Consider the following 26,588-nt stretch of genomic DNA (forward strand, 5'->3'; position numbering starts at 1 on the left):
ATGTATGGGGGGAACAGCCAAAGTGAATCTTGTAATCCAGGTGTGTGGGGAGGGGACGACGTTTGGTCCTCCATATTTTGCTGAAGTGCAGCTCCCTTCATCCCTGTCCATTGGCCATGCTTCCTGGAGGGAGTATGAGTTGGGCAACATCAGGAGTGCCAAAGCTTCCTCACACCTTCCATAACTTCACAAATACCCCTTTCTTGCTAAGGAGATACATGGCAAGAGCACATGAGCTGCTTGATCAGAGTTTTGGATTGAGCTCCTGAGTGGTCTGTTTCATTGCAAACAAACTATAGTGTTAGTTTTAATTGTTTCAGCAAGCAGCTGGTATCCGTTCTTTATCAGGTAATGCATAAATCACAAAATTAGCTTAAAACCTTTTTACTCTAGGTAATTTAAATATTTTGAAAAGTGGAAGTGCAGAGGGAAAACTTTAAAAATGCCACTTACATAATATCAGATGGGCAGCAAAAATATGATGAAGAAATCAGATTAATCAGAGTACTTATTTCAACTTTTTATGGACTGACTTTTAGGGCAAAGTCCTCCCAAGGTGGCCTGCATATAAAAAACATGTAACATTATCCTCTCCCCAATCTTAACAATGATTTAAAACAGTAATTTAAAACATTTCAAATATGAGCACCATTCTTATGTGACATCATGTTATTCTTTGGTTGGTTTGCAGAGAAAGGAGGGGATAATAATAATAATAATATTTATTATTTATACCCCGCCCATCTGGCCGGGTTCCCCCAGCCACTCTGGGCGGATAAAGAGGAAGTAAGGAAAATATAGTAACTGGAGCAAGTTATGGAACTTCCTGAGAGGAAGCCAAAGTTTATCAGCAGGGGAAAGCTCAAGGATATCCTAAACCAAGAGGAGCACAAGCAGAAAGAGGCACACTGGTCAGTTAGATAGACCAGACTTTGTTAGCATTGTGTCATTAGCTTTCTGTGCTGAAACTCTGCTCTAGATGCTTTTGTCCATAATTTCATCCTTCTGGAAGTGAAGGGAGCAAACATGATTGAAGATTTAAAAAAAAACACCCCTTGCCAGTTATGGAAGAAGAAAATATTTCAGCATGGTGCACCCACCGATAATTAACCTGAGCTGATGTTTAACTGAACTTTTGATCTCTCATTGTGCTGTATGTAGTACTGTATAATGAAGGTCCTATTGCAGTTGGTGCAACCAGTGTTTTCTTTAAAAAACTGTTTAGGGGTACTCTTATTTTCCTACTCATATTGAAATACTGCCACTCAATGAGGCCAAACTTAGATTCACAAAATGTTTAGGGGTGTGCATACCCCTGCGTACCCCCAGGAAGAAAAGCACTGGCTGCAACCAAACTCACAATGTTTGAAAAGAGGAATTAATGTACGATGAGTCTGTTAAAAGCTATTAGCTGTGACAGCTAAGCAAAGATTCCAGATTCAGAGATAGTACATACCAAAGATTAATGATTGAGAGTAGGCTAAGAGTTGGTGCCTTCCGGGGGCTTCTTGGAAGCATCTGGCTAGCCATTGTGGAAAACAGGTGCTGAACTAATTGAGTCCAGTAGGACTTTTCTTATATACTTGTTCTTCTGTTTCTTGAATTTGAGTTTTTTGCTCACTCATTTCCCTTTCTTAGCAAAAAAAATCGAAGTTCTGCTACTACTCATGATGCCATCCCATGCAGATTCATACAAACCTTAGAAAGGATCAGGAACTGAGCTTTGTTAGGTGGGGGTGTTTTGGATGCAATAGTCCCTATTCCCACAGTCTTTGATGAGCATCCTCTCAATTCCTTCGTCAAAGTCATTTTTAGAGATGTTGAACAATGGGCCCAGGAAAGAACCCTGTGGCACCCCACTTGTCACTTTTGACCAGGATGAAGAGGAACCAGTAATATGTACTCTTTGGATTTTGTCAAGTCAGCTAGCTACAAATCCACCTAATACTTCCCTTACTCAACCCATATCTTACCAGCTTCCTCCCAAGAATATCATGGGGGACTTTTGTCAAAAGCCGTACTGAAATCAAGATACACTATGTCCACAGCATTCCCTTGATCCATCAAGCTTGTAACTCCATCAAAAAAGGAAAAAGAAAAGGAGATTCATCTGCCATGACTTATTTCCGAAAAGCCCATGCTGGGTCTTAGAAATCACAGCATCCTTTTCTAAATGCTCACAGACCAGCTTGAACTATCCGTTCTAGGATATTTCCTGCTACAAGCTCACCAGACAGTAGTTACCTGGGTCTTCTCCCCCCCCCCCTCCACACAGAAGGCCTCTTGTGCTGTCATCTGTTTCCTCTTCAGACCTGCCTTCACTTCTTTACTTCTTCTAACCCAACCATGTGAGTGGGAGCCATGTGAGTCACCACATGGCGACTTTTGAAGAGGCTACTAAATATTTTCACTTGAATTTTCTTAATGCTCCTTCATCTAGTGAAGGGGAAAGCAAATGTATTCATTAATATTTGTTTAGTAGACATGAACTATAACCGGATGAAGCTATCCAAGGTCTGGCTAACTAGTCAACCTTGGAGTAAATTCATGCATTGTAATGGATAGCTTTCTGCCCATCTCATCAGAAGGCTCTCGCTCACACATAGCATGTGAATAGAGAATGTTGTGGAAACAGGGAAATCTCTGCTTCTCTATGGGCCTCTGTGGGCCAATGAGGAGTTGTGGGTTCAGTGTTGTAGACCCAACTCTACCCCACAATAAGTTAAACAGGGACTGTCCCTACAAATGCCAGGTCAGAACTGTTTATTTCAGGAGGCCTTGGCACCCTGAGTGCTTTTCATATGTTTTACATTTTTGTGTGTTTGGGATCTTTAAATTCTGAAGGTTTAATTTATGTTTTAAGTGTTGTATGTTTTATTGTTGTAAACCACTATTAGACCTACATGTTGAAAAGTGGGATGTAAATGTTTAAATAATAATAAAAAACAGAAAATCTCAGCCTGTTCCATCAGCTCCTAGGCTCTTTTGTTCACTGTACGCAGACCACACAGTTCAGCTGTAAAGAAAGAAAGAAAATGAGTGGCAAATTGTGATGTATAAACTGGCACCCACATTGCAAACATATATGTATGTTTTTAAAGACTTTCAGCCAATCCAAAGGTATGATTTTATGTTTTCTGATCTATCCTTCAAGATGGCTGACACTTCCAATGTTCTCCTTTTGAAAAGGCAAAAAAAGAAAAGTAGAAGACAAAAGGCTTTTTATAATAAAGGACAAACATTGAAATAACCCCACCTTCCAAAAACTGTTTTTTAAACAAATACTTTAATTCTTTAATATTTTGTACAATCCAAAAGGTGCACAGATGGGCATTCAAGCATTCAGCGTAGACAAATGTCCATATCAAAAACAGCAAAGTGATGTACTTGGGTAATAGTACACTTTAAAATCCCATAAAATAAATAAATTAGTTCACATTGTCTTCAGTGTGCATATGCACCTTAAGTTCTATTGTGTTCTTGTAGCCTGCTTTAAAAGTTCCAAATCCTTCCGTCGGCTAGTATTTGCTCTGGCACAACTGTACTCTTCCAGCTGCAGAGGGATATACTTTTCTATTTGGCCCAGGCCCTGCCTTGCAGGACTGGTGAATAGCTTGATCCAAGATGGTTTGAAGTTCCCTCTGAACCCAACGAAGCCTATGCTCCCTGAAAGAGGAAAAATGTATGTTTCAGAACAGAATACACATCATCAATAACGGGCAATGGATTCAACATTTAAAATGTTCTGTTCCAATATCATAGCAAACTTTGAAATTTCATCAACACTGTTGTTAAACACTGAATATGAAACAGCAACTTGCACAGCATCTTTTGCATTCCATTTCTAGAAAAGGAAAAGGCACATTTCAATATGTAAAAAGAACACACCCTTGTTGTGAAGATTTGCTGGTTTTGCTGCTCCCAGGGTCATTAAAGCTTGAGAAATGTTAAGGTTTTTTATATTCCCTCTGGTGCTTAATACAACTATAGACCTGAGAGAAAGAAAATGAAGGGATAAGGTTGAAGGGGAGAGAATAACATTGATTTACTGCCACTAAAAAAAGTATCATGTTTTAAGTAGATATCTGTTGTAAGCTGCTTTGGAAAGGCAGCATATAAATAAACTGTCTCAGTTAAATTGGCTACTGTAGTACAGTCATACCTCAGTTTAAGTACTCTTTGGTTTGAGTACTTTCAGTTTAAGTACTCTGCGGACTGTCTGTAATGGATTAATCCACTTTCCATTACTTTCAATGGGAAAGTTCTCTTCAGGTTAAGTACGCTTCAGGTTAAGTACAGACTTCCAGAACCAATTGTGTACTTAAACCGAGGTACCACTGTATGTTAATTATTAGAAACTGAAAGCAACATGAAGTTGAGTCAATATGCTCTGAAAAGGTTTTATAATAGTATCTGCCCCCCCCCAGGAAAGAAATGCTTTCACTTTAGTTAAAATTGGTGACATCAAAATGCAATATTCATAGAGCCGTAAATGTGGAATATCAATATGACTAACACGCTTTTCTATAATAAATTGCCATCTGGAGAAAGCAAACATTTTTTAAAGAAATAAATAAAAATCATGCTTACTTTGCAATTGTCAAAATTTGCATATCCATAACAAATTAATCAGGTGTGGCACATTATACATGCATTTTGTTAAACATGGTAACAAAAAACAAGACCTCTAACAATAAATTTGTATATTTATACTGAATTATAATCTCCATAATGCCTAACACATTTGTGACACAATTTAAGCAATCGTAATCTCCTTCTTACTTCCTTTTCATTTGATAAAAAGATAATAATTTTCCATTTACATTTTCCTGGTTGTATTGCTTGAGGAAAATGCTATTTTTTCCTCCCAGATGTCTGGCGGGGGGAATGGTAGGCTTCTGCCATATGTGTGTGTGTGAGAGAGAGAGAGAGAAAGAAAGAAAGAAATCACACTGAAGTTAGGAAGGGATTTCTTTCACTTGCTTTCGAGAATAGTAGCTGTATTTGTCTAATGTACCAGAAACATCCTCTGAATACTTATTTGACATTAAGTCCACCAAAACCAGTGGGGCCTACTTCCGAGTAGACCTGCATAGAAGTGGAACTTTCAACTTTCCTAAAAAAGCAAATTTCTCATTTTTGGGGTTGGCAAAGGTCATCTTGGAAACATATGGGCAGTTCCTGGAGAAGTCTCAGAAGCCTTGTGGAGATGAGGATTCAGTGATGTTTATTGCCCTGGACCTCTTATATGGCTAACAAAATAGAATTAGGTGAACACAAATCAAATGCCTTAGTTGTAAAAGTTACAGAATCAAGCTATTATAGACACAGAATTTAGATTTCTTTCTAGCATATGCAGAATGTGCCCTGGAATATAACTCCTACTACCCCACCTGCTTTTTAAGTAATGGACTACAAGAGTTCTTTCCTTAATTTCAAACATAGAAAGTGAGGTGATAGGAACAATTCATAGCAGTAACACAGGTACCTTAAGCGCCATTCTCTGAAAAACATTCAAGTATTATGAAAAAAGCGCCTCTGTGCATTTTTAAAAGGATATGCAAAACAGCTTAAATGCCACTCCCACAAAAATTCTACTTGCAAGCTGGTGTTTACACTGTATCACATACCTTTGAGGAATTCCAGTTTTGACATATTCTTCTAGATTCCTTACGTTTGCTTCAGAGAAAAATCTCTCTTTTGTTACTTTGCCAGTGCAGGCATCAATGACCACGGTAAGAAGACCCTCAGCACTCAAGGGAAACTGAATGCCACTGACCTGAAATTACAGACCTCATAAATCACACTCCCCCTTTCCCTGAACCAGTAATTTGTAAATACAATAATCTGCTGTAAACTCACGGTTCCGCTGCATTTATCATCATTTGGCTTACAACAGTGTATTCCTGTAATAGTGTATTCCTGGCAGTGAACAATTTCCTATGAATTAGTCTTTTTCTTCAATATCTTTGCTGATAAGATTTCTATGGCCCTCAGGTTAGGGCTGTCCTGTTTTCTTTGTGTAACTGAAGCCACGGACACATAGGCATGTCCTTTCAACAAACCCCCTTTGGGCCCTGTAATAATGGCTTCTGATCCAATAATTACAGAGCTCCAATTATTCTTTCGCTTAGCCTTAGAAAAGGAAGGCCATGTTCAAAGCTCCCTTTTAAAAATCAGATGAGAACCATTCTCAGAAGCTTCAGTTTGCCATGTTAAGAAAATTAAAAATGCTAATGCTATTAATCTATTTTTCTCCAATTTCCCTGAAAGATTCAAGTGCATTTACCTGCCCACTGATTCAGTTCTAGCCTTCAAACTCTGGTGCCTGTAGACCAGGCATTACAAACCTCTATATAATCATATATATAATCATAAAACCTCTATATAAATTTAAAAATATACACAAATAAATAGCCATGTAAAATATATAATGATGAGGATTTTCATTGGGATTTCTTCCCGCTAAATCATGCCATGCACCACTCTAAGAAAGACTATTGACAAAAACTCAGCCACCGTTACAGTTGCTTCCAGGTTAATGTCAGACAGATTAAAATCTGATGTTTTCACTGTGCCGTAATGTCAGACTACCCAAAAAGGGGGACAGAACGCATTTACTTAGCTGGTTGTACAATGGGCAGTAGAAAACAATATGTTCTACAGTGTCCAGCACATTCAAAAAACATCTGCAATGTCTATCATTTCTGGGGGTGTTTAAATATCTGCTCTTGACAAAAGCTGAGGGGGAAATGTTCAGTTGGGCTAACATAAAGGCCCTGCGTTGGACTGGAATTATTATTTTTGAAATATAAGTGACCCTGTTATCTGTTGGATTTAAATCATGGAACTTGGGGAAGCTAATTTTATTTTCACCTGACTCGATGTTTTGTTTTTCAATGTCCCTTAATCTGGTTTGAATATTGCAATAAATATCTTGCTCACCTGAATTATACAAGGATTCCAAGTCAATACCAATAGACCTGATTTTGCTAAGTAAGAGATGGAACCCTCTGGATTTATAAGCATCCTTAAGTAAGTGAGAGAGCAACTCAAAGGTTGGCAATGGAAATGGCAACGCAACCAGTATTTTATAGTGCTAGCCCACACCCAATATTCCATCATGTGTATACCTAGTTCTGCACACATTGTCTCATACTTGATTGAACTTGGGAGCCCCAGGATACGTCACAAGAAACTTGAGTGTATCTAATTCTAAATCACTATTATATGCTTTAAATTTAAATTTCACCAATGGTATATTGAAAACATATCAATATGTAAAGATGCAGCAAATACCAGGAATGCTGAGGATGCCAAATTATTCTCTTATTTCCCCCCCCAAGCTTATGCTGATATGGTTTGTTCCTAAATGATCCATTTTCAAACACCTACACGGGTAATGATGTTACAGTAACTCCCACCAAGGGCTGGCATTCCTGCATGATGTTAATAAAGGCTTGTGGTAAAGAAAGATTGCAATACTACTTACTGAGACATAAGATTTTTCGTTCCTTTGCAATTCAACTGTGTCCGGAGACTGAATTTTCACAAGTAGGTAGGTTTTATGAGGATCGCTGGTAAATGCCATCTGAATAGTATACAATTAATGTTTAAAATTAGCCATTATACGAGTGTATAGTGTATAATTTTTCTCTTAGAACAGCAATGTCAGGTGATAGAAGCCTACTGTGTTGAGATTTGGGTGAGGGCTAGAAAAAGTATATTCACAAGTACAGCATCAAACAATAAAAGATGGAAAATCTTATATTCCTGTTGAAGCTTTAAGCATAATGGAAAGGCAACAAACTAGATCTTTAGGATCCTCAGCTATACCTGCCCCCTAGAAAGGGTTGAGATGCAGGGCAGGATCTGCTGCTTTGCTCTTCCCCAACCCCCCTTAGGACTGTGAGTTCTGGTCAGGCATATTCACCATCCTGTGTATCTGTCTAGCAGCTAACATTGAGATGCAGGAAGAATTTTGCTGGATAAGACCAAGATCAATCTAGTCTAGGATCCCACTTCTGACCATGGTGATTCAAATGCCTATGGGAAACCTATGAACAGAATGTGAGGGCAACAGCCCTCGTGTGTGTGAGAGAGAGGGGGGGGGGAGGGAGAGAGGGAGGGAGAGAAACTGTTCTCTATCCACTTTCTGTATGTATGGAGCCCTGCTTGGGTGCCGCTTGAGGGTTTCCCATAATGGGCATCTGGTTGGCCACTGTGAGAACAGGATGCTAGACTAGATGGACCACTGGCCTGATTTAGAAGGGTCTTCTATTCTTATTCTTTCAAAATATACATATCATGCAGATGCAGTCATTTCCAATTGATTTCAAGTTTTGATGAGATTTTAAGCATGATGCTGTTCAGCAATGTGATTTCCTAAAACTTCTCATCTCATCTCAATCCATCCCATCCTGAAGTCTCTGCTTTGATCCATCAGGCCACCTCATTCTTCTTACACTCAAATCCTGCCCCATTTACTCATGACTGTGAGTGTCCTGTCAACACGGTTGAAAACCCTGGAAGAAACTGCAAGAGGTTATGCCTTAATCATCCCTATCACTCTTGATGCTGTGCCCTTTTCCCACCTGAGTGGAGCCACATTTCTGACAGGAGCCCGTAGCCTTTGTGGGCATTCTTTTCACCACAGTTGGCTTCTGGAAGTACTTTGGGTAAGCTTTTGTCAAGCAGTTACTGACAGACTTTGGCCGAAAGCTGGCCTGAATCTTGACTCTTTCACATCCCCGAAAGGAACAGTAACTGTGGCCATCCCTGTGGTATTTGGCTTGAACAAACAAAAACAGCAACCTATACATGAATACACAAAAACAAAGAACAGATCACACCTTATTACAAAACCAGCAGTGCTGACACTATTCCTTATTTCATATGGCTCCCCTCAGGCCATTCACGTGGGTTTTTTTATATAAAATACTTCTACAGTCCCTGGCTGCATGGATCGTGCACCTTTCACACTGCCTCTGCTTACAACCTGGTATTTTAATTGTAGGAAACTTATAGTAGCATAGTTTCGCTGTTTCTTGTGTGTGAAAATGGACCTTGTCAGTATTATGGACCCCTAAACATCCTACAATGGACTTCAGAGCGCACTCATGCCTGACTCATAATAAAAAGGCATTCTTTCTCTTTACCTGCCCCACCTCAGCCACTTCCATCAAGGAACTATATTATTTCACACACACCCAATCATTTTGCAGATATTTGCATTGACATCCATCTTGTCTGTAATTTATACATATTTTTCAGACATGTAACATTCTTAATCCTCACATATTCCTGGTCACAATAACCCTAACATTCATTAATTATCATTCCTATTTTTTCCCCACAAGGACCAATGTAGGTGCAAGATCTGCCTGGGATGGAGACACATGGAGCTTCCTGGCCCTGGTTCCTAAGGCACTTTCATTGAGGAGACACCATGAAAAAGCAGCAGCTGGAGCAGCAGCATTAATATCTAAAGCCCAGAAAGTACAGATTTAACTTTCTCATCCCCGGCACCACCGATGGAAGAACCAGCAGCTCCCAACTATTCAGCTTCCCAAAGGGAGGTTCTCCAGCCCCAGGGATGAAACCATGTGTGTGAGAGAGGGAGGGGGCTATTTTCTAGTGTCCCAGTGCAGAGCAGCAGCTGCTGTAGAACAACTCCCACTGCTCCCTTCTTTAACATGTATGTGTTCATTTTCTTTTATTTGGGTATAAGGGTGGGATATAAATATTTTAAATAATCTGCCAAGCCTAAGGTAAAGCTTTCCTCAGTCCCAAGTCTAGCCTTCCACCTGTGGACCATAGCAGTCCTCTGTGTTTCTGCTGAGAGACACAAGGTAGCTCAAAACACAATGTAGCATAAAAGTAGTCTTTTATTACCACCTGCTTTTTGTGTGAAGCTCTTAAATTTGTAATAGTGGGGCATGTGAAGTGATATTTATTTTTAAACGCCCAAGTGTTATCTATGGAGTTAGGAAACTGCATGGGTGACAGTGAAGCTTGTCATCATCATATCACATTAAAGTTAAAAGTGTGTTCTGTCTAGAACAGAATGAACAGAATGGTCCTCTGCCTTCTGTTTTCCTCAAGTCATGTTATAGTTAATGGTGAGAAGATGATAAATAAGCTCTTTGGATTAAGCCAAGAGTAGCTCTGGTGGATCTGATTTTAGAGAAGAGGAACTTCCAGCACTCCCGTTGGCGCAGACTGCAACCCAATTCAATCCACGACCACCCACCAATCCCATCTAAGTGCTGTGAAATCATCAGGCTGTTGAAAGGGCCACAGTCCTCACTGCATGCAATGGGTCTCAGCCTCATCCCGGGCAAGTCCAGGCAGGGCAGGGGAAACCTGGAGAGCTGCTGGCAGTCAATTTAGGTGCCAGCAACACTGAGCTAGATGGGCCAATGTTCGAACGTCATATAAGGCAGCTTCCTGTTTTCCTATTTTGCATCTTTAGTGCATAACCACACAGAGAGGAAAGCAAGGAAAGGAGTAAGATGTATTCTGCAATTCCTCCTCTGTGCAGAGTGCACTGTTTGCACAGATTGCTGGGAAGCCTGGTGGGACAACAGGGCAATCTGAAAGAATGCATTCAAACCTTGGGTGAGAGGGGAAAACCCTACTCAGAATGGCCTGAGATGGAGAACTAAACCATCTGTTGAATGTAAACTGTATACTCAGAACAGCCTACATTGCAGTGACCTTTGGGGAATTGACAGTTTGATAAACTACTGCATATATAACCACAAATCCTGATGATTCCTCTCTTAGAATTATGTACATTCATGGTATAACTCTCCACTGAGAAATAACTAAGTCATCCAGTTCTTACAGATACTAAGAAACTGAACATTTAATGATACTTCAAATAATGGTTTTGTGGCAAATATCTACCCAGTGCTGTTATCAAAATAATACTTTCTCTCCATTCGACTATTCTGTAATTCCGCCATCGAAGATACAGACACATAATCTTCCACACTATTAGGAGGTGCATGCCTTCGGAATGCATCAGAAGTTACTTGAAAAGTAGTGTCTGATGGGTAACAGAGACCCACTCGAATCCAGTCATTCCTGAAAACAGAAAGTGACAAAAACATTACCATATATATATAAATGTAAACTGGGTATGTTCCTTTGTCTCCAATGTTCAACAAAACTGCTTGACCGATTATATTCAAATTTTGACACAACATCCCAAGCGAATGTCCGAAGGATCTTATAAAGTTTGCTAAGACAGATGTCACACCTGTGGCAGGTAAAACACCCCAAACCCCATGTTTCAAAACACACCACTCAGATGAAAGTGCATGCTGGGAAAAGGACTAGTTTGCAAACCAGTGCCCTCTAGTGGTGGCTACACTGGTACTACACCTATAAAACCTTCCCTCCCAACAGCACCTCAGCTCCCGTTTACATACTAGGCGAAGCCTTTACAGAGTAGGCCGAATGGAGGTACTGACTTGCCTGGGTGGGGGTTGGGGGGTGGAGGGCATGGGATAGGTCAGGACACGGTGGGACCACTCACAGGGATGAACTGAGGGGGGGGGAGAAGGGGGTTTGTATTCTTGCCAAAGGATGTAGGCAGCTACACCTGCAGCAATTGCAAGTTGATTGCCCTACTAGAAGATAAGGTCCAGCAACTTCAGGCCCGTGTATCTACGCCCCAGAGAATTAAAGAGCTGGAGCTTTTCTTGGATGCAGCAGAGCACACTGTCTGCACCAAGGAGGAGACAGGGGACATCCCTGAGGAGGAGGTCAGTTCCCCAACACAGGAGCCAGATGTATGGAGGAATGTGACTCATAGAAGTAGAAGGCCCAGGGATCGCTCTGAGGGTTTAGAACTACACAATCGATTTGAAGTGCTCTCCCTTAATATGGAAGACGAAGAACAGACTCCATTTCATCACAGTTGATCAGGAATATGAAGACAAGCAGCAAAGTCAGTCCTCCGGGAATATGCAGGTGACCTTGGAAGGGACAGCACATGGAAGAATCCCGGCCAAGCCTATGAGGAGGCGTGTAGTGGTGACAGGGAATTCCCTACTGAGGGGTACAGAAGCAGTGATCTGTGGGCCTGATAAGACGTCTCGAGAGGTGTGCTGTCTCCCCGGGGCCAAGATCCAAGATGTAACAGAACGGCTGCAAGAAATCATAAAACCCACTGACAAATACCCCTTCCTTTTGGTCCATGTGGGAACCAATGACACTGCAAGCCATAGCCTTCAGAAGATCAAAAGTGATTATGAGGCTCTCGGCAGGAAGTTGAAGCAATTAAATGCACAAATTGTCATCTCATCTGTCCTCCCAGTTGAACGACGTGGCACAGGGAGAGAGGGAAAAATAGGGGAAGTGAACAACTGGCTTCGCAAGTGGTGCAAGAAGGAACCGTTTGGATTCTTAGATCATGGTCTGCAGTTTCTTGAAGATGGATTTCTGGCAAGTGATGGGCTGCATCTCACAAGGGTTGGGAGGAATGTTTTTGCCATGAAACTCAAAAACCTCACCAGGAGGGCTTTAAACTGACTTATGTGTGTGTGTGGGGGGGGGGAGACAGTGGTCCTGAAGGCAGGAGTCTACCAAGTGCTGAAGATGATCACCCAAATGTCAAGGACCAAATGGAGCAAACAGCACGCTAACTTAGTGGTGGGAGGAAAAAATCCTTAAATAAGAGACATGGGGAAATGATCAATGGTCTTCAATGTCTGTATACTAATGCACAGAGCATGGGAAATAAACAAGATGAAGCTGAGCTCTTGGTAAAGCAAACTAAATACAACATAATAGGCATCACTGAAACCTGGTGGGGTGAGTCTCATGATTGGAACGCAGTAATAGAGGGATACAATCTATTTCAGAGAAATAGACCAAACAGGAAAGGAGGAAGAGTGGCGTTATATGTCAGGTATGTGTATACCTGTGAAGAGATTCAGGATTTAAAACTTCAGAGTCATATTGAGAGTATCTGGGTCAAAATTAAGGGAGAGAAAAACAACAGTGATCTCATTGTGGGAGTTTACTATAGATCCCCAAGCCAAACTGAGGACACAGATGAAGCCTTCCTGGAACAGATGACCAAGCATTCAAAAGGAAGTGAGATAGTAGTAATGGGGGATTTCAATTATCCTGATATTTGTTGGATGTCAAACTCAGCCAAGAGCATAAGGTCGAACAGATTTCTCACTGGCCTTGCAGACAATTTCTTTGTCCAGAAAGTGGGAGAAGCAACAAAAGGATCAGCCATTTTAGATCTGGTCCTAACCAATAGTGATGATCTGGTGAGTGGTGTAGAAGTGGCAGGATCATTTGGTGGGAGTGATCATGCTCTTCTGGAGTTTATTATACAGCGGAAAGGAACCAAGCATACTAAGACTCAAATTCTAGACTTTAAGAAAGCTGACTTCAGAAAACTTAGGGAAACGCTGAGTGAAATCCCATGATCAGAAATACAAAAAGGGAAAGGAGTTCATGATGGTTGGGAGTTTGTTAAAAGTGAGATATTAAAAGCACAACTTCAGGCAATACCAATGAGACATGGGCTTGAGGGCATCCTGAGCAAGTTTGCAGGTGACACCAAATTGGGAGGGGTGGCTAATACCCCAGAGGACAGGATCACACTTCAAAATGACCTTAACAGATTAGACAACTGGGCCAAAGCAAACAAGATGAAATTTAACAAGGAGAAATGTAAAGTACTACACTTGGGCATAAAAATGAAAGGCACAAATACAGGATGGGAGACACCTGGCTTGAGAGCAGCAGTACTTGTGAAAAGGATCTAGAGTCTTGGTAGACCACAAACTTGACATGAGTCAACAGTGTGATGCAGCAGCTAAAAAAGCCAAAGCAATTCTGGGCTGCATCAATAGGAGTATAGCATCTAGATCAAGGGAAGTAATAGTACCACTGTATTCTGCTCTGGTCAGACCTCACCTGGAGTACTCTGGGCACCTCAGTTCAAGAAGGATACTGACAAGCTGGAACGTGTCCAGAAGAGGGCAACCAAAATGGTCAAAGGCCTGGAAATGATGCCTTATGAGGAACGGCTTAGGGAGCTGGGCATGTTTAGCCTGGAGAAGAGAAGGTTAAGGGGTGATATGATAGCCATGTTCAAATATATAAAGGATGTCATATAGAGGAGTGAGAAAGGTTGTTTTCTGCTGCTCCAGAGAAGCGGACATGGAGCAATGGATTCAAACTACAAGAAAGAAGATTCAACCTAAACATCAGGAAGAACTTCCTGACAGTAAGAGCTGTTCGACAGTAGAATTTGCTGCCAATGAGTGTGGTGGAGTCTCCTTCTTTGGAGGTCTTTAAGCGGAGGCTTGACAGCCATCTGTCAGGAATGCTTTGATGGTGTTTCCTGTTTGGCAGGGGGTTGGACTGGATGGCACTTGTGGTCTCTTCCAACTCTGTGATTCTACATTATGGGTCAGGACAGGGAGGGGGGAATCACAGGGATAAGCCGGGGGGGGGGAGGGAGAAGGACCAGGTAGGGGGAATCACAGGGATACGCCTGTCTAAACAGAACACGCATAAAACAGGAAGGTGATGGGAGTTTGAAGGGGGACTCTGAGCCTCCATTTAACAGACTGAGCCACAGCAACGCGTGGCAGGGCCAGCTAGTATGCTTATGAAAGCTTTTTCATTTGCTGCTTTAAATGCTTATCATTCAGCATGACCACATGGTACTAAAATGATTTCTAACACTGTTTACAAATATCCTTACCACAGCAACAAGACGATTCCCAGTTTCAACTGTAATTCCTAGTTTACAGATGTGGAAGTAAAACCAGCTGCAGCAGAATGAACAAAGTTCTCTGGGAACTATTTTAGCTATAATTTTAAACCAAGACCTTCCAAAGTTCTGTCCACCATGCCATACTCATTTTGTCTGAATACTGAGCATATTTTTTTCCACAACATAATACTACTGGAAGGTTGAAAGGACTGCTGGGAAGATTAGAACAAAAGAGAAAAATCTCCACAGTGTTCTTTCGATAGGGACACAGGAACATTCAATGCTCACGTAGACAGCCTGATTACTTGTGCCACAGAACAACTTGGTTTTCTCATCTAAGAGGAAGTTTAAACCATTTATTAAATCAAACTAGCCAATTTGCATTGTTAGTGCTGTCAAAGAGGATTATGCTACGAGTTCTTCCTTTTGTTGTCATTGCTGTTTGTCTACGGCTGATAAGAGTTTTGTTCAATTTGTAATAATACGTTATTATACTTCAAAAACTAACAAAGAAATACATGCTTCACTTTGCTTTATGAGGTAGATGAGAGTTCATGGAACATATCTGCATTTTTAAACAAAACTGGACACTGAAAGGCAACCTACTTGTTGAAGTTTATGAGGTACAGAAATGTTGTTTGTGGGGCTTGTCCATTCCAATGTATTGTGTAGCCCTTTTGAAGCATCACCACAGGCTGGTATTGCTGGTAGTCAGCTTTCTGGTTATTAATCCCTCTCAGCATCATAGGACTGGAAGGGTATTCATCTCGCACCATAGTCATGGTAAGATTCTGTGGATTCCGTGTCTGAATGTACACCTAACAGTTATCAAAAATAAATAAATATGTAACAACTAGGAAATATTATACCACATCAGTTGGAAACACTCCAGCTCTCAGTTGTTTGGATGGCCGAGAGGATATCTAAATAGATTTGGATTAAAAAACTTTGAATTAAGAAATAAATGGTTGTTTACCACTGGATTACATGACATACTTAATGGAAAGTTTTGATAAAGTCCCTCTGCTCATACGAGACCTAAGTTGGAAAGCAGTATCAGAAACCATCGTTTGGTGGTCTTGGCCACTGTTACACCCCCCCCCCTAAATGGGAAATACAGTAATAAAATTTTAATATGACAAGCTATGGTTAGTGTTAAGTAGGAAGTAGAGAAAGGGGCCACATAGGAGAGAGGAAGGAGACTTGACTTGCCTGGACAGAGCAGGTGTAAACAAAACCTCTTCCAGGAATTTGGGGGAACCACGGTACTCTTTATATGGACCACATTAGTTCTACAGTTGTTTTTTTCATAGGCAAAGCAGATTTTTTTAAAAAAATGGAGAAAGGAAGTACTTCATCACAGACCAAGAGCAAAAGTAAAAAATAAAATAAAATGACTTGCCCAATGCCTTTTTCAGTGTTTGTGTGAAATGATAACAAAGAATGGAGTTCAGAGGTTCCTGCCTCTAAGCCGTGCAAATAGGATAAAGGAAGTCTTTTTTCTCTGCAAGTGCTGGTTCAGTCTTCATACATCATACATCTAAGTGTTTGTCCTCTTCCTATTCATTGTTTTAAAAATAGTGGACAATTTGGGAGCAGGGAGATTGGTTTGGGGGTGTGAAAGAGAGAACCCATTCAGTAGGCTGAGCTTTGGATGGAAATCAGGAATGACAAGCTGGGGCCCAAGTACCACAGGCTGCCCTCAGTCTGATGTCATGTAACCCTTGGTCTAACTTAATGCACATATAAGCAGCAAAAGGAAATGAAGGGGAAGGGAGGGGGCAGAAAGAGAGACAGAAACAGGGGACACAGCCCTCAGCCACTTTTGCTTCTGGTCCGGCCCACCTCTCTGAGAAAGGGAATGAAAACACTGCCCAGTGCCCATTCCTTGACATAAAGAATTCTAGTATAACTTTTATAACAATTGCAGGAAATGGGTAGACAGTAACATCAGCTGCTCAAGTTTCATGCATATTAACAATGGCCTCTCTTTTAACCTGAGCAAAGGTCCCGCTGCAGAGCACACCATTCCACTTGGTGAGATTAACACAGTCAGGATGTCGAATCAGGTAGTTATCCATTCTGCCAACATAGGTGTCCTTGTAGCCAGTCACAGATCCATCAACATCATGAAATATTGAGTTCTTGTCGCCATCCAGATCAGCCTCTTCAAACCAAGGCCCAGGTTTACCGAAAAAGACTTTCAGAGAAACCTTAAAAGACAAGAGAAACATTAATTTTATGGCAATAATTAACACACTTTTATCAATAAATATTTGTTTGTTAAAGTTGTACCCTGCATTTCCACCAAACATTGCTCAGTCATCCTTTCCCCATTTGGGAAAAGCAGTTTCATTCTGAAAACCTACCTGTTCACCAAACTTCACAAGAGAAATATTGTTTTGGGGGGTAATTTGCCAGGTGTTTTTCATTAGGAATGCAATTGCACTAGTGAATCTATCTGGAGTTGGCACAAAATTGTTGAATGTGCACTTGGAGAGACGTATAGGTCCATCGTAAATCTGAAAGCCTCTGATGGGATATGTCCTGTTAAAAGTAGATAGGTACATATTTAGAGACCCCTTTTTACCTGCAGCAGCACAGGTACGTACACTTCTTTACTTAGATATGGACTAAGCAGACAATATCCATGGCACTTACAAGTGAGAGTTACCTCTGAGTAAACATGCATAGGATTAAGCTGTATATATAAAATATTCATGGCTAAAACATGGCTAAATTCATACTAACATAGCCTTAAAATTATAGCAATTTTTTGAATTATAAATGCAATGCTGAGTTTTCTTTGTGTTTTTTAAGCAATGCATGCTTATTCTGGCCATATCCACACCCAAATAATATAACTCCTATTTTTACTCTATCTCAAGGACTCAGTCTTTTTTCTTTAATGATCCTTATTTAAATACAGGAATTTATGAACTCTAACCTTATTCTTTCTACTCTAATTACCCTAAGGGCATCTGCAGACAGCTGAATCCCCTGCAGCTGGTTAAATAGAAAAATGGAAAAAAGTACTGAAGAGGTACCAATTAGCAGGTAGATTTTGTACAACAGTCCAACTTTTCCACTTTGATCTTGCTCATTTCTAGCCTATCATTTAGACTAGCATGGTAAGCCTAAAACTTGCTAATACTGTTAATTAGAGTGCCCAAACCTCAAAAGGACTTTATTTGCAAGCAGCTTCAGGAAACTGGTCACAAATGCTCATTGTGCTATGCCACTGATGGCTGCTAGCAGACTGACTCCTTCCACATCAACTCTCTCATGTATGTGGTTCTACTTGTACCTTGACATGAAGCTATCATTCTAGGAGACTGCAAAGATTCTTTTTTTAAGCAAGCAGGTCTCCTGCAAGGTCAGCAAGAGATCCAGACTCTTTTACTAACAGGAATGCCAAGCAGAGTCAAATTGGCATTCCCAAAGCTGAACAAACATTTCCCCTAAAAGGTCACTAGAGCTCTTTCATCTCCTTTAACAGAAATGCAAACACTGTGTAAGAAAAACTGCAGGAGTTGTGAAACACAAAAGGTAATTTAAAAGAGCATTACTTGGAGGCCTGCCCACATGAATGTCCCAATGTGAAAAGTGCATGTCTGCTCTAACAACAAGGTTCAGTACAGCAAGTCAAGGGAAAGAAGATGGGATCCAGAAGGATCTAGTTATAGAATCATAGAGTTGGAAGAGACCACAAGGGCCATCCAGTCCAACCCCCTGCCAAGCAGGAAACACCATAAAAGCATTCCTGACATAAGCATTCTCAAGACATGGATGTGCTTGGACAGGAAGGCAGACCTGTGTTACTAAGAATGCAAGGGGAGCTCGCATGTGCCAAAAATAAAAAGAAGAGAGCTGTAGAAACTCAACTTTAAGTCAGAAATTTACTGTAAGATATTTGTAGAGTTTCCCATAGGGAGGGCAACGAGAGCTGTGCCCCTGTTTCAGGCACTGTATGCTTACCGGTTTCTAGGCAAAGTACGATTTTTATTGTTTATTCCTCCAGTGCCCCAGTATTTATTTTGGCCACCTGAATTGCCATAATTATTGCTTTCACCAACAAACAGAGAGTCTGATACATCCTGGCTGGAGCCTTCATCACTTGGGAAGCTTCCATCACTATAAACAAACAAACAAACAAACAAACAAACAAACAAACAAACAAAATAATACTTTCAACTACAAGCTTGCTTATTTAAAAACCTGAATAGCATATTCTCTATCTGTGCAACACAGCAGCTAAAAGCTACTGAAGCTTCCTGTGAAAGCCAGCAAGGTAGTGTTGCCTCTGATCTGGATTCCAACAACAACTCAGGCACAGACTTGTTAGGATCTGTTTTCTGATTTGACATTTAAAACTTCAAAGAGGACAGACCTAATACAGAAGTAATAAAAATGAAACAGCACTAACCTGGCAAAGGTTAAGCCTATTCCATTGTCAGCAAAGCTAGAAGAGAAAAGACAACCAATTATTTCAAGAAAAAACACCAATAACCTAAACCTCAAGCCCCAATCCAGATAGGTGAACATGATGATAGTTTATATGTGGACTTCCGGCGAGGCAAAATGGCGCTCAGCATGGCGCCGCGGAGCTCCTGAGGGCGGCCAGTGTGCTCACACTGCCTGAGCGGCTAAGACCGCCGCCACTGCCACGCGGGTGCCAGGGGCACCCAGTGGATCAACCGGGGAGCCACAGGAGCCCCCCCCCCCCAGCAATCACATCGGCCAGGCAGAGCTCTGAGGCCCCGAGGCCTGGGACAGCCCACCTCGCAGAGCACTGGTGCTCCGGAGGGGGAAAGAGGAGAGCCCCGACCTCAATGCTGCTGCCACTGCCTCCACCCTGGACGGGGAGAGGAAGGGGAGAGGGACCCTTTGAGGGGAAGTGCCTCAATCTTCCCATTCCTGCCACTGCGCCACCGCACCGGGGACACCCGGCCATCCAGAGCTCTGGGGCCTGAGGGACCCAGGAGCTAGTGTGAAGGGGGAAAGACGAGGCCCTGGCCCAACTACTCCGCCGTTGAGCTGCCACCACTACCACCACTGCCACCGAGGGAGAGGAGGAGAGGTAGGAGAACAGACAGAGGCCATGAGGAAACACGGGCCTGGCCCAAGCCCACCTTCCCATCCACTAGCAAGCCCAGAGGGAGGCCCACTGGAAAAGACCTCACTTTTTCCATTTTCTAATAATTTTTCTTTTCTTTTTTCTTTAAATATAAAATTTTCTTTTTAAAAAAAGTTATATTAAAAAAAATAACCAAGATTTTTAGTATTATGATAGTTTACATTTGCAGAAAATGGCAGGACAACGTTTTACCTTGTACAAGTTTGTTCAAGATAGCTGTTTTATTTACTTTAACAATGTGTCGGTATTTGCTGATGGGCAACCTACCCAGAGTTCTGAATAATGATTTCCCCTCCTCTGACCCAAGCTCCATGGTCATTATTTTTATAAGCTATCAGCCTGTCTATGAGAGCAGCAACTCGGGGTTTTGCCGGATCTGCATCTTGATGTGGTCGAAACCTTGAAAAAGAAGGGAGGGGTGTGAATGGACCTGCACACCTGCAAGTCTGCGTACATCATTATAAAAACTACAGCACCTCACACAAATGTTTACAAAAAATCGGCTCAAGCACACACACACACACCGCAAAAAACAAACAGGTTTTACTTTTGAACTCCAAGGGGCTTTGCCACTAAGCAAACCCTAATTTCCATAGCACAAAGCAATCCCCAGCAATCTCATACTGGAAAAGGACAACATACCCACAGATGCGGATGCTTCAGTCCTTGAGGGAATTTATTGCTGAAGCTTTCCTCCCTTTTATTTATGAGAGAGTGGGAAAAAGGAAGAAAAATGCTGGAAGTACCTAATGGTTACCTAATTCTAGAACACAAAATCCAGTGGTGTTTGGAATGCCTCTATCTGCACAGAGGGCTGTGCACAGGTAGAGCAGTGGTAATGCTAATTGGGATACTGACCAACCCTTCTCTATACATCCTAATAGTAACTGTGCCCATGGACCACAATTCAACAAACAGGAACAGGCAGAACGGAATGAAACAGTGAGGTGGCAACAACATGCATGCACTTCAGTGGTAGCATTTGGTGGGCTGCAAAAATTGTGGATTTAGCAGCCAAAACATGTGCACAACTACTGGTACATTATTCTAAGGCATTCAATATGCATTAAGCTAGGGTTTGAAAATTCTGGACAACAAAAATCCTCAATCATTTCCTTGCACATAATATGATCTACCTTGCGTTATTGTCCAAACACAGATACTCCCTTTTATCATCAGCACTTGCATTGGTAGTTTTCACACCTTTATCAATAAACAATCCAGCCTGCAATAATAAAAAGATACAAATAACTTTATAACCAGTATGGTGTTTGTAGTCTTGCAGTTCTTAATTACAACAGCTAATATGAGAAGGAAAAAGTGCCCGGGAACATGTTCTTGAAGCTTTCACAGATTAAAAGAAATCAGGAAAGTATTGACTCCTGCATTAGAAACAGAACATTTCAGAATATTCCACCCACTATACTATCCTAGATCATAGCTAGTAAAATGCCATCTTCTTCTCAAGCAGCCATCTCACAGAAGGGAAGAGTTTGTGTTACCACACCTAAGGCCTGGAATGTGTTTTCAGCTAAAATTCTAGGACTCTAGGACAATGAACTGAAAAATGTCAGCATGCATTCTTTATATTTGCACCTACCTAGCATGTCCACATAATATGAAACTTTCTCTGGCTTGGCTGGTGTTGGAAGAACACCAAGAAAATGTTGGAAGGACATCAAAAACCAATTGGAAAAATGACAAGAATATGAAAAATTATGGCAATGTCAAGTTCATTCCAATGAGGCAATTTGTCATAGTCAATTTTAAAATGTAGTCAAGTGGTGTGATTTTGCTGGGCTCTTTGGAGATGCTCAGGATGTCTATCTAGCCACTAATCCTGAGAAAAGATGGGTCTGTCTGCAATTTGGGGAGAGGGCATCAGGGAGGAGGTTATTGGTTTTGTTTGTTACTATGGTGTAAGGGGGGGGACTAAAAGGGAACAGCCACCCCTCATCAACTCCAGTTCTTCGAACGGCTCTGACAACAGCGGGAGACAGGAAGCAGGAAATGAGCAGAGTGGTGCAGGGCTCAGGCAGCATCCAGGAGCAGTGCCTCCAGCCCGTGATACCAGCAAGGGAGGAGGGGCCAGCAGAGGTTTCTAGTGGGGGGGGAATCAGAGGGGCGTTCTTTCAAATTCACCCCAGAACTGAGGCGATCAGCGGCCCGCAAACGCAGGGGGCGGAGATTTGGGGTCCCCAAACTACTCTGCTGGGGGAGGAGCCGAAAAGCGCCATTGCGAGAATCTGATGTGTTTTCATGAAGCTCTTGCACTGTAAATAATATTCACAATAAAAGTCTTAAAGACAAGACGGTTTGGAGCGTCTTTGCTTGAGGGTAGCTGGCAACACACCTGACATATGGTATGCATTTTTGTGTTTTTATATTGTAAACCACCCTGTGATCCTCAGATGAAGGGCAGTACAGTGGTACCTCGACTTACGAATGACTTGACACCCAAATTTTTCGATTTACGAAGGGAGACAGTGGCCGCGCGTTTACGAATTTTTTTGACATCCAAACGGCAACTGACCTCCCTCGCTGCCCTGCGCTTGCCGCTGCAAGGCCAACCTTCTGCCGGCCTTGTGGGATTGGGTCGCCGCCGCTGCAAGGTGGCTTTCACCGTTTTGGGGCAGGCTCTGGATCACCTTGGCGGCTGCCTCGAAGCGCGTCTCGTGCACCGAGCCGCCGCCGCCTCTCTCCTCCATCTCCGCCATGTCCCACCTCTTCCCTCCAAGGGGCCCGTGTCGTGTCGGCCGCCGGAATCGTGTCCCCTCCACCACCCGTTATGTCCTGCCTTCACTCCTGGGAAAAGGGAAGAAGTGGCGGCAGTGGCGGCGGCAGCAGCGCGATTCCGGCGGCCGACACGACACAGGCCCCTCGGAGGGAAGAGGCGGGACATGGCGGAGATGGAGGAGAGAGGCGGCAGCAGTTTGGTGCACGAGACGCGCTTCGAGGCAGCCGCCAAGGTGATCCAGAGCCTGCCCAAAAACGGTGAGTGAAGCGGCGGCGGCGAGGGCCTGATCCCGCGAGGCCGGCAGAAGGCTGGTCTCACAGCAGCAGTGGCAGTGAGGGCCCGATCCCGCGAGGCCAGCAGAAGGGCAGCCTGGCAGCGAGGCTGATAGAAGGTCGGCCTTGCAGCAGCAGCAGCAGCAGTGAGGGCCCGATTCCGCAAGGCTGGCCTCGCAATGGCGGCGGGGGGGTCTTTTTCCTAGGTTGCAGAACGGATTAATCCATTCCCAATGCATTCCTATGGTAAACCGCTTTTCGACTTACGAATTTTTCTACTTACGAATTTGCACTCGGAACAGATTAAATTCGTAAGTCGATGGGCCACTGTACTGAAATGTAAAAAATTATCATACTTTTCTGTGTATAAGACTATGTTTTTTCATTTAAAAAGCATGTTCAAAATTAGGGGTCTTCTTATACATGAGTAGTGCATTGTGAGGCCATGGGATTGGTTGCTGCCGCAAGTTGGAGATTGTTATTGGTGCCTGCTGCAAGGGCTGTTGTTGATTGGCTGTCACTGCGCCAATTGGCTTTTTCAGCTATGGGACAGAGGATAGGATGCTTTGTCTACATGTGCGAGCGACATTGTCGGTCTGGCGGGTTAGCGATTTTTTGCATTCCCTCCTAAAAAAGCTCAACAACTTTGGGGAATCCCCCCTTTTCTTAATTTTGAGTCCCCAAAAATGGGAGGGGTGTGCGTTATACACGGAAAAGTACGGTAAATGATATTCATCATCATTTGCATTTACTTTAGACAAGAAATCATACATAATTCTTCAATTCATTTGAAGAATTATTTACCTTAAAGTTAGAGTGCACCTTGTTGTTATAGAAAATTCCTAGTGGTGTCAGTTCAGCTTTGGTTTCAGGAAACAACCCATGAGACTCCCCTGTAGGCACTTTGTGGAATATGTACCATATGCCAGCATCCTGGAAACAAGAGGTGATAAATAAACTAAGTCACGGGTCCGTTTGGATGGCAACATGGTGACACAATCATAATTACTACTACATAATATGCTTTCTAATCCTAGAAAGCACATTATGCTTCTTACTACCAGCTAATTACAGTCCTCCACAGATCTATATAACGACAGATGAGTGTTTTTAACCGTGTTTATAAATTTTCTGGCATTTGGGGTGAGCAACAAGGGGGCCCAAGCTACGGATGCTAGCAAATTATTTAGGGTAGTACAGTCATACCTCGGTTTGCGACCGCAATTCGTTCCAGGGAGCCAGTCACCCCCCGAGTTCGTCGTAAACCGAGGGGCTCTTCTGTGTGTGCGCGAAGCACCGATAGAGTGCTTCTGCGCATGCTGCGCAGCGGAACCTGGATGTAAACACTTCCGGGTCCGCGGCGGTCGCAAACCAATCGGTTGCAAACGGAGGTGGTCACAAACCGAGGTATGACTGTAAAAACCAAAATATAGTGCAATGAGTTCAAAAGGTATCTCTCCAAAATAGGTGAATGGGCAACAAAATAGCAAAAGTGTTGAACATTGGGACAACCCCCCCCCCACTTCACATTGATGGGGTGTCAACTGGTAGTTACTAGCTAAGAAAACTCTTAAGAATGTGGTGAATATCTCACTAAAAATGTTCTCTTAAGCTGTTGCTTGCCGAGTAAAGTGAATTCCATGCCAGAGATTTTTTTTTAAAAAAAAAGTTAGTATAGTAATACTTTTACACACACTTGGAATACAGCTTAAAGTTCTGTTAACTCCCCCTCAAAAACCACATTGAAGAGCTGGAGAAGTGCAGAAAGAAGCATCAAAAATGATCAGGGGGCTGAATCACCTGCTCTAGACGGAAAGTGACAACTATCAGGGCTTTTGGGTTTAGAAAAAAAGCTGAGTAAGAAGGAGCATTATAAAAGCTTTATAGAATTGTACAGGATGTACAAATCCAACCCGTGATTTATAATATAGGTTTTATGAGCTTTTCTGAACAGTGCATCATTTATGCATATTAAATATAAAATTGAGGACATTGTGATAAGAAAACAAAGGAAGTTGAATGAACATTATAAAGTAGAATTAGTTAACCCAGTGCTCCAAGAGCCTCACCTGTGAGCCGGCAGCTACATTATTTATAAGGTGATTGTTGGGATGAGCAATCCAAAATGTGGAAACAGCCCTGCAAAGTGACACAAATGGAAACAGTGTAAGTAGCAAGTCCTACAGATACTCCTATGTCTCACAGTAAGAGTGTAAACTTCCAAATTTAAGCAACATTCATTTTTATTGGGGTGGGGGATCTCTGCAGATTGAGCAACAATGCTTAAGAGAGTAGATAAACAAACAATTCAAATTTTGGCAGCAAATTATAATTTCCTTATATTGCTTCCCTATAGTGAAACTTAAGGCCCTGAAGTAAAATCACATACTATCTGAATCATCTGTGGAAGAGAGGATATATTTAACACAATCTCTTCATTAATAGCCTTTTGTTGTTTGGAACACTATGCATTTTGCTTCCTAAAACAGGAATATTTGACCTGGAACAGCATGGGAAATGGCTACAAGGGAAAAGGGAAATCAATGAAAATCACATTCTTCTCCACTGGATTAAAGCCATTCCCGTGAATGGAAGAGAGCCCTGAGAATTGTACCATGGCAGCTCTGGATCCAAGCCTGTCTTAGCTGGATCCAAGCTTGTCTTGGTCACAATACCTTTCCTGCTGCATTCCACGGACTTCAGACAGTCTAAATGTTGCAATATATATTCAGCTAAGCTCATATTTCAACAAACCTGTCAAATCAATCTCTTTGGCTAGCCTAAAGTTGCCTAATAAATTACATTGCTCAGCACTGATTTGAATTCAAGTCTTCAATAGCTAAGCATAGAGAGCTAACCACTGTACAACAGTGCCTCCTTGAACATACCAGCACTAAAGCCATGTACACAGACTGCAGGTAGTTTCTTGAAAAGAAGTTACCTCTGTATAGAATACCAATCAAATAAATTCCAGGCCCCCCGCCCCCCAGTCATTTAGCCAGTCACTCACATGCAGTCTGTGGTTGGAACTGGCTCATAGTTTCCATAGATATGATCCTTCATGGCCAGGCACATTGTACTGTTCCTGTCAGTAGGAAGGAGTGTGCCTGGTTTGGTGACTAGCCCTAGGTTATGATACAGTGTATTCCTCTGCTCAATGCCATCCTCCAGGAAAAAACAATGACCTAGTGTGTCATATCCAATGGTGTCTTTTATCTGCAGAAATAAAAGTTTATGTCATTCCCAAAAGTCTATATTGAGAACTGCATTACATCTTCACTATTTTGACACAGCTGCAGTAGGACAGACACTTCACTGTTAGCAATGTAGTAGTTAAATCAGAATAATGAACCACACACATTTTCTGCCCACAAATGCAGAACTTTAGGATGAACTTAGGCTTCAAATTCTTAACAGATATGTTCATATACTATGTCCCATACATCACTTTATCCAGGTGTGTGGATGGATAGCTGACAATTATCATGAGGTTCAGGAGCAAAATACAGATTATAAAAAAATATTCTAGCATACTATCAAAACAAAACAAAAACTTATGAAAACATTAAACCCTATTTTCACATGTATTCATAGGGACACATAAGCCAGTGGCATGTTATTCGGTTGATGTGCTAGGAAAGCCCTGTCCCACCTCCCCAATATTATTTCCATGACACGCTTAGC

At 42.1% G+C, this 26,588-nt stretch overlaps 1 protein-coding gene across 6 annotated transcripts in view; it reads right to left on the reverse strand.

The window, feature by feature from the left end:
• Positions 1 to 762: 762 nt before the first annotated feature.
• Positions 763 to 26,588, reverse strand: part of CEMIP2 (cell migration inducing hyaluronidase 2) — a 59,686-nt gene continuing 33,860 nt past the window's right edge. For 5 of the 6 annotated variants that reach the window (XM_035099632.2, XM_035099633.2, XM_035099634.2 and 2 more), the window contains 16 exons: positions 25,915 to 26,120; positions 24,974 to 25,043; positions 23,709 to 23,837; positions 21,032 to 21,120; positions 20,163 to 20,294; positions 19,185 to 19,220; positions 18,737 to 18,892; positions 17,128 to 17,305; positions 16,756 to 16,971; positions 15,365 to 15,576; positions 10,912 to 11,091; positions 8,595 to 8,814; positions 7,493 to 7,591; positions 5,631 to 5,779; positions 3,889 to 3,992; positions 3,270 to 3,666 (listed from right to left, as the gene is read on the reverse strand). In XM_035099632.2, coding sequence (XP_034955523.2) covers positions 3,470 to 3,666; positions 3,889 to 3,992; positions 5,631 to 5,779; positions 7,493 to 7,591; positions 8,595 to 8,814; positions 10,912 to 11,091; positions 15,365 to 15,576; positions 16,756 to 16,971; positions 17,128 to 17,305; positions 18,737 to 18,892; positions 19,185 to 19,220; positions 20,163 to 20,294; positions 21,032 to 21,120; positions 23,709 to 23,837; positions 24,974 to 25,043; positions 25,915 to 26,120 — 2,373 coding nt within the window. In that variant the 3' untranslated portion in view covers positions 3,270 to 3,469. Of the gene's footprint in view, positions 3,017 to 3,269; positions 3,667 to 3,888; positions 3,993 to 5,630; positions 5,780 to 7,492; positions 7,592 to 8,594; positions 8,815 to 10,911; positions 11,092 to 15,364; positions 15,577 to 16,755; positions 16,972 to 17,127; positions 17,306 to 18,736; positions 18,893 to 19,184; positions 19,221 to 20,162; positions 20,295 to 21,031; positions 21,121 to 23,708; positions 23,838 to 24,973; positions 25,044 to 25,914; positions 26,121 to 26,588 lie in introns of those variants that run through there. The other variant, XM_060280052.1, reaches the window with a different exon arrangement.

This window comes from Zootoca vivipara, chromosome 11, assembly GCF_963506605.1.
Source record: "Zootoca vivipara chromosome 11, rZooViv1.1, whole genome shotgun sequence".
Lineage (NCBI taxonomy): Eukaryota > Metazoa > Chordata > Lepidosauria > Squamata > Lacertidae > Zootoca > Zootoca vivipara.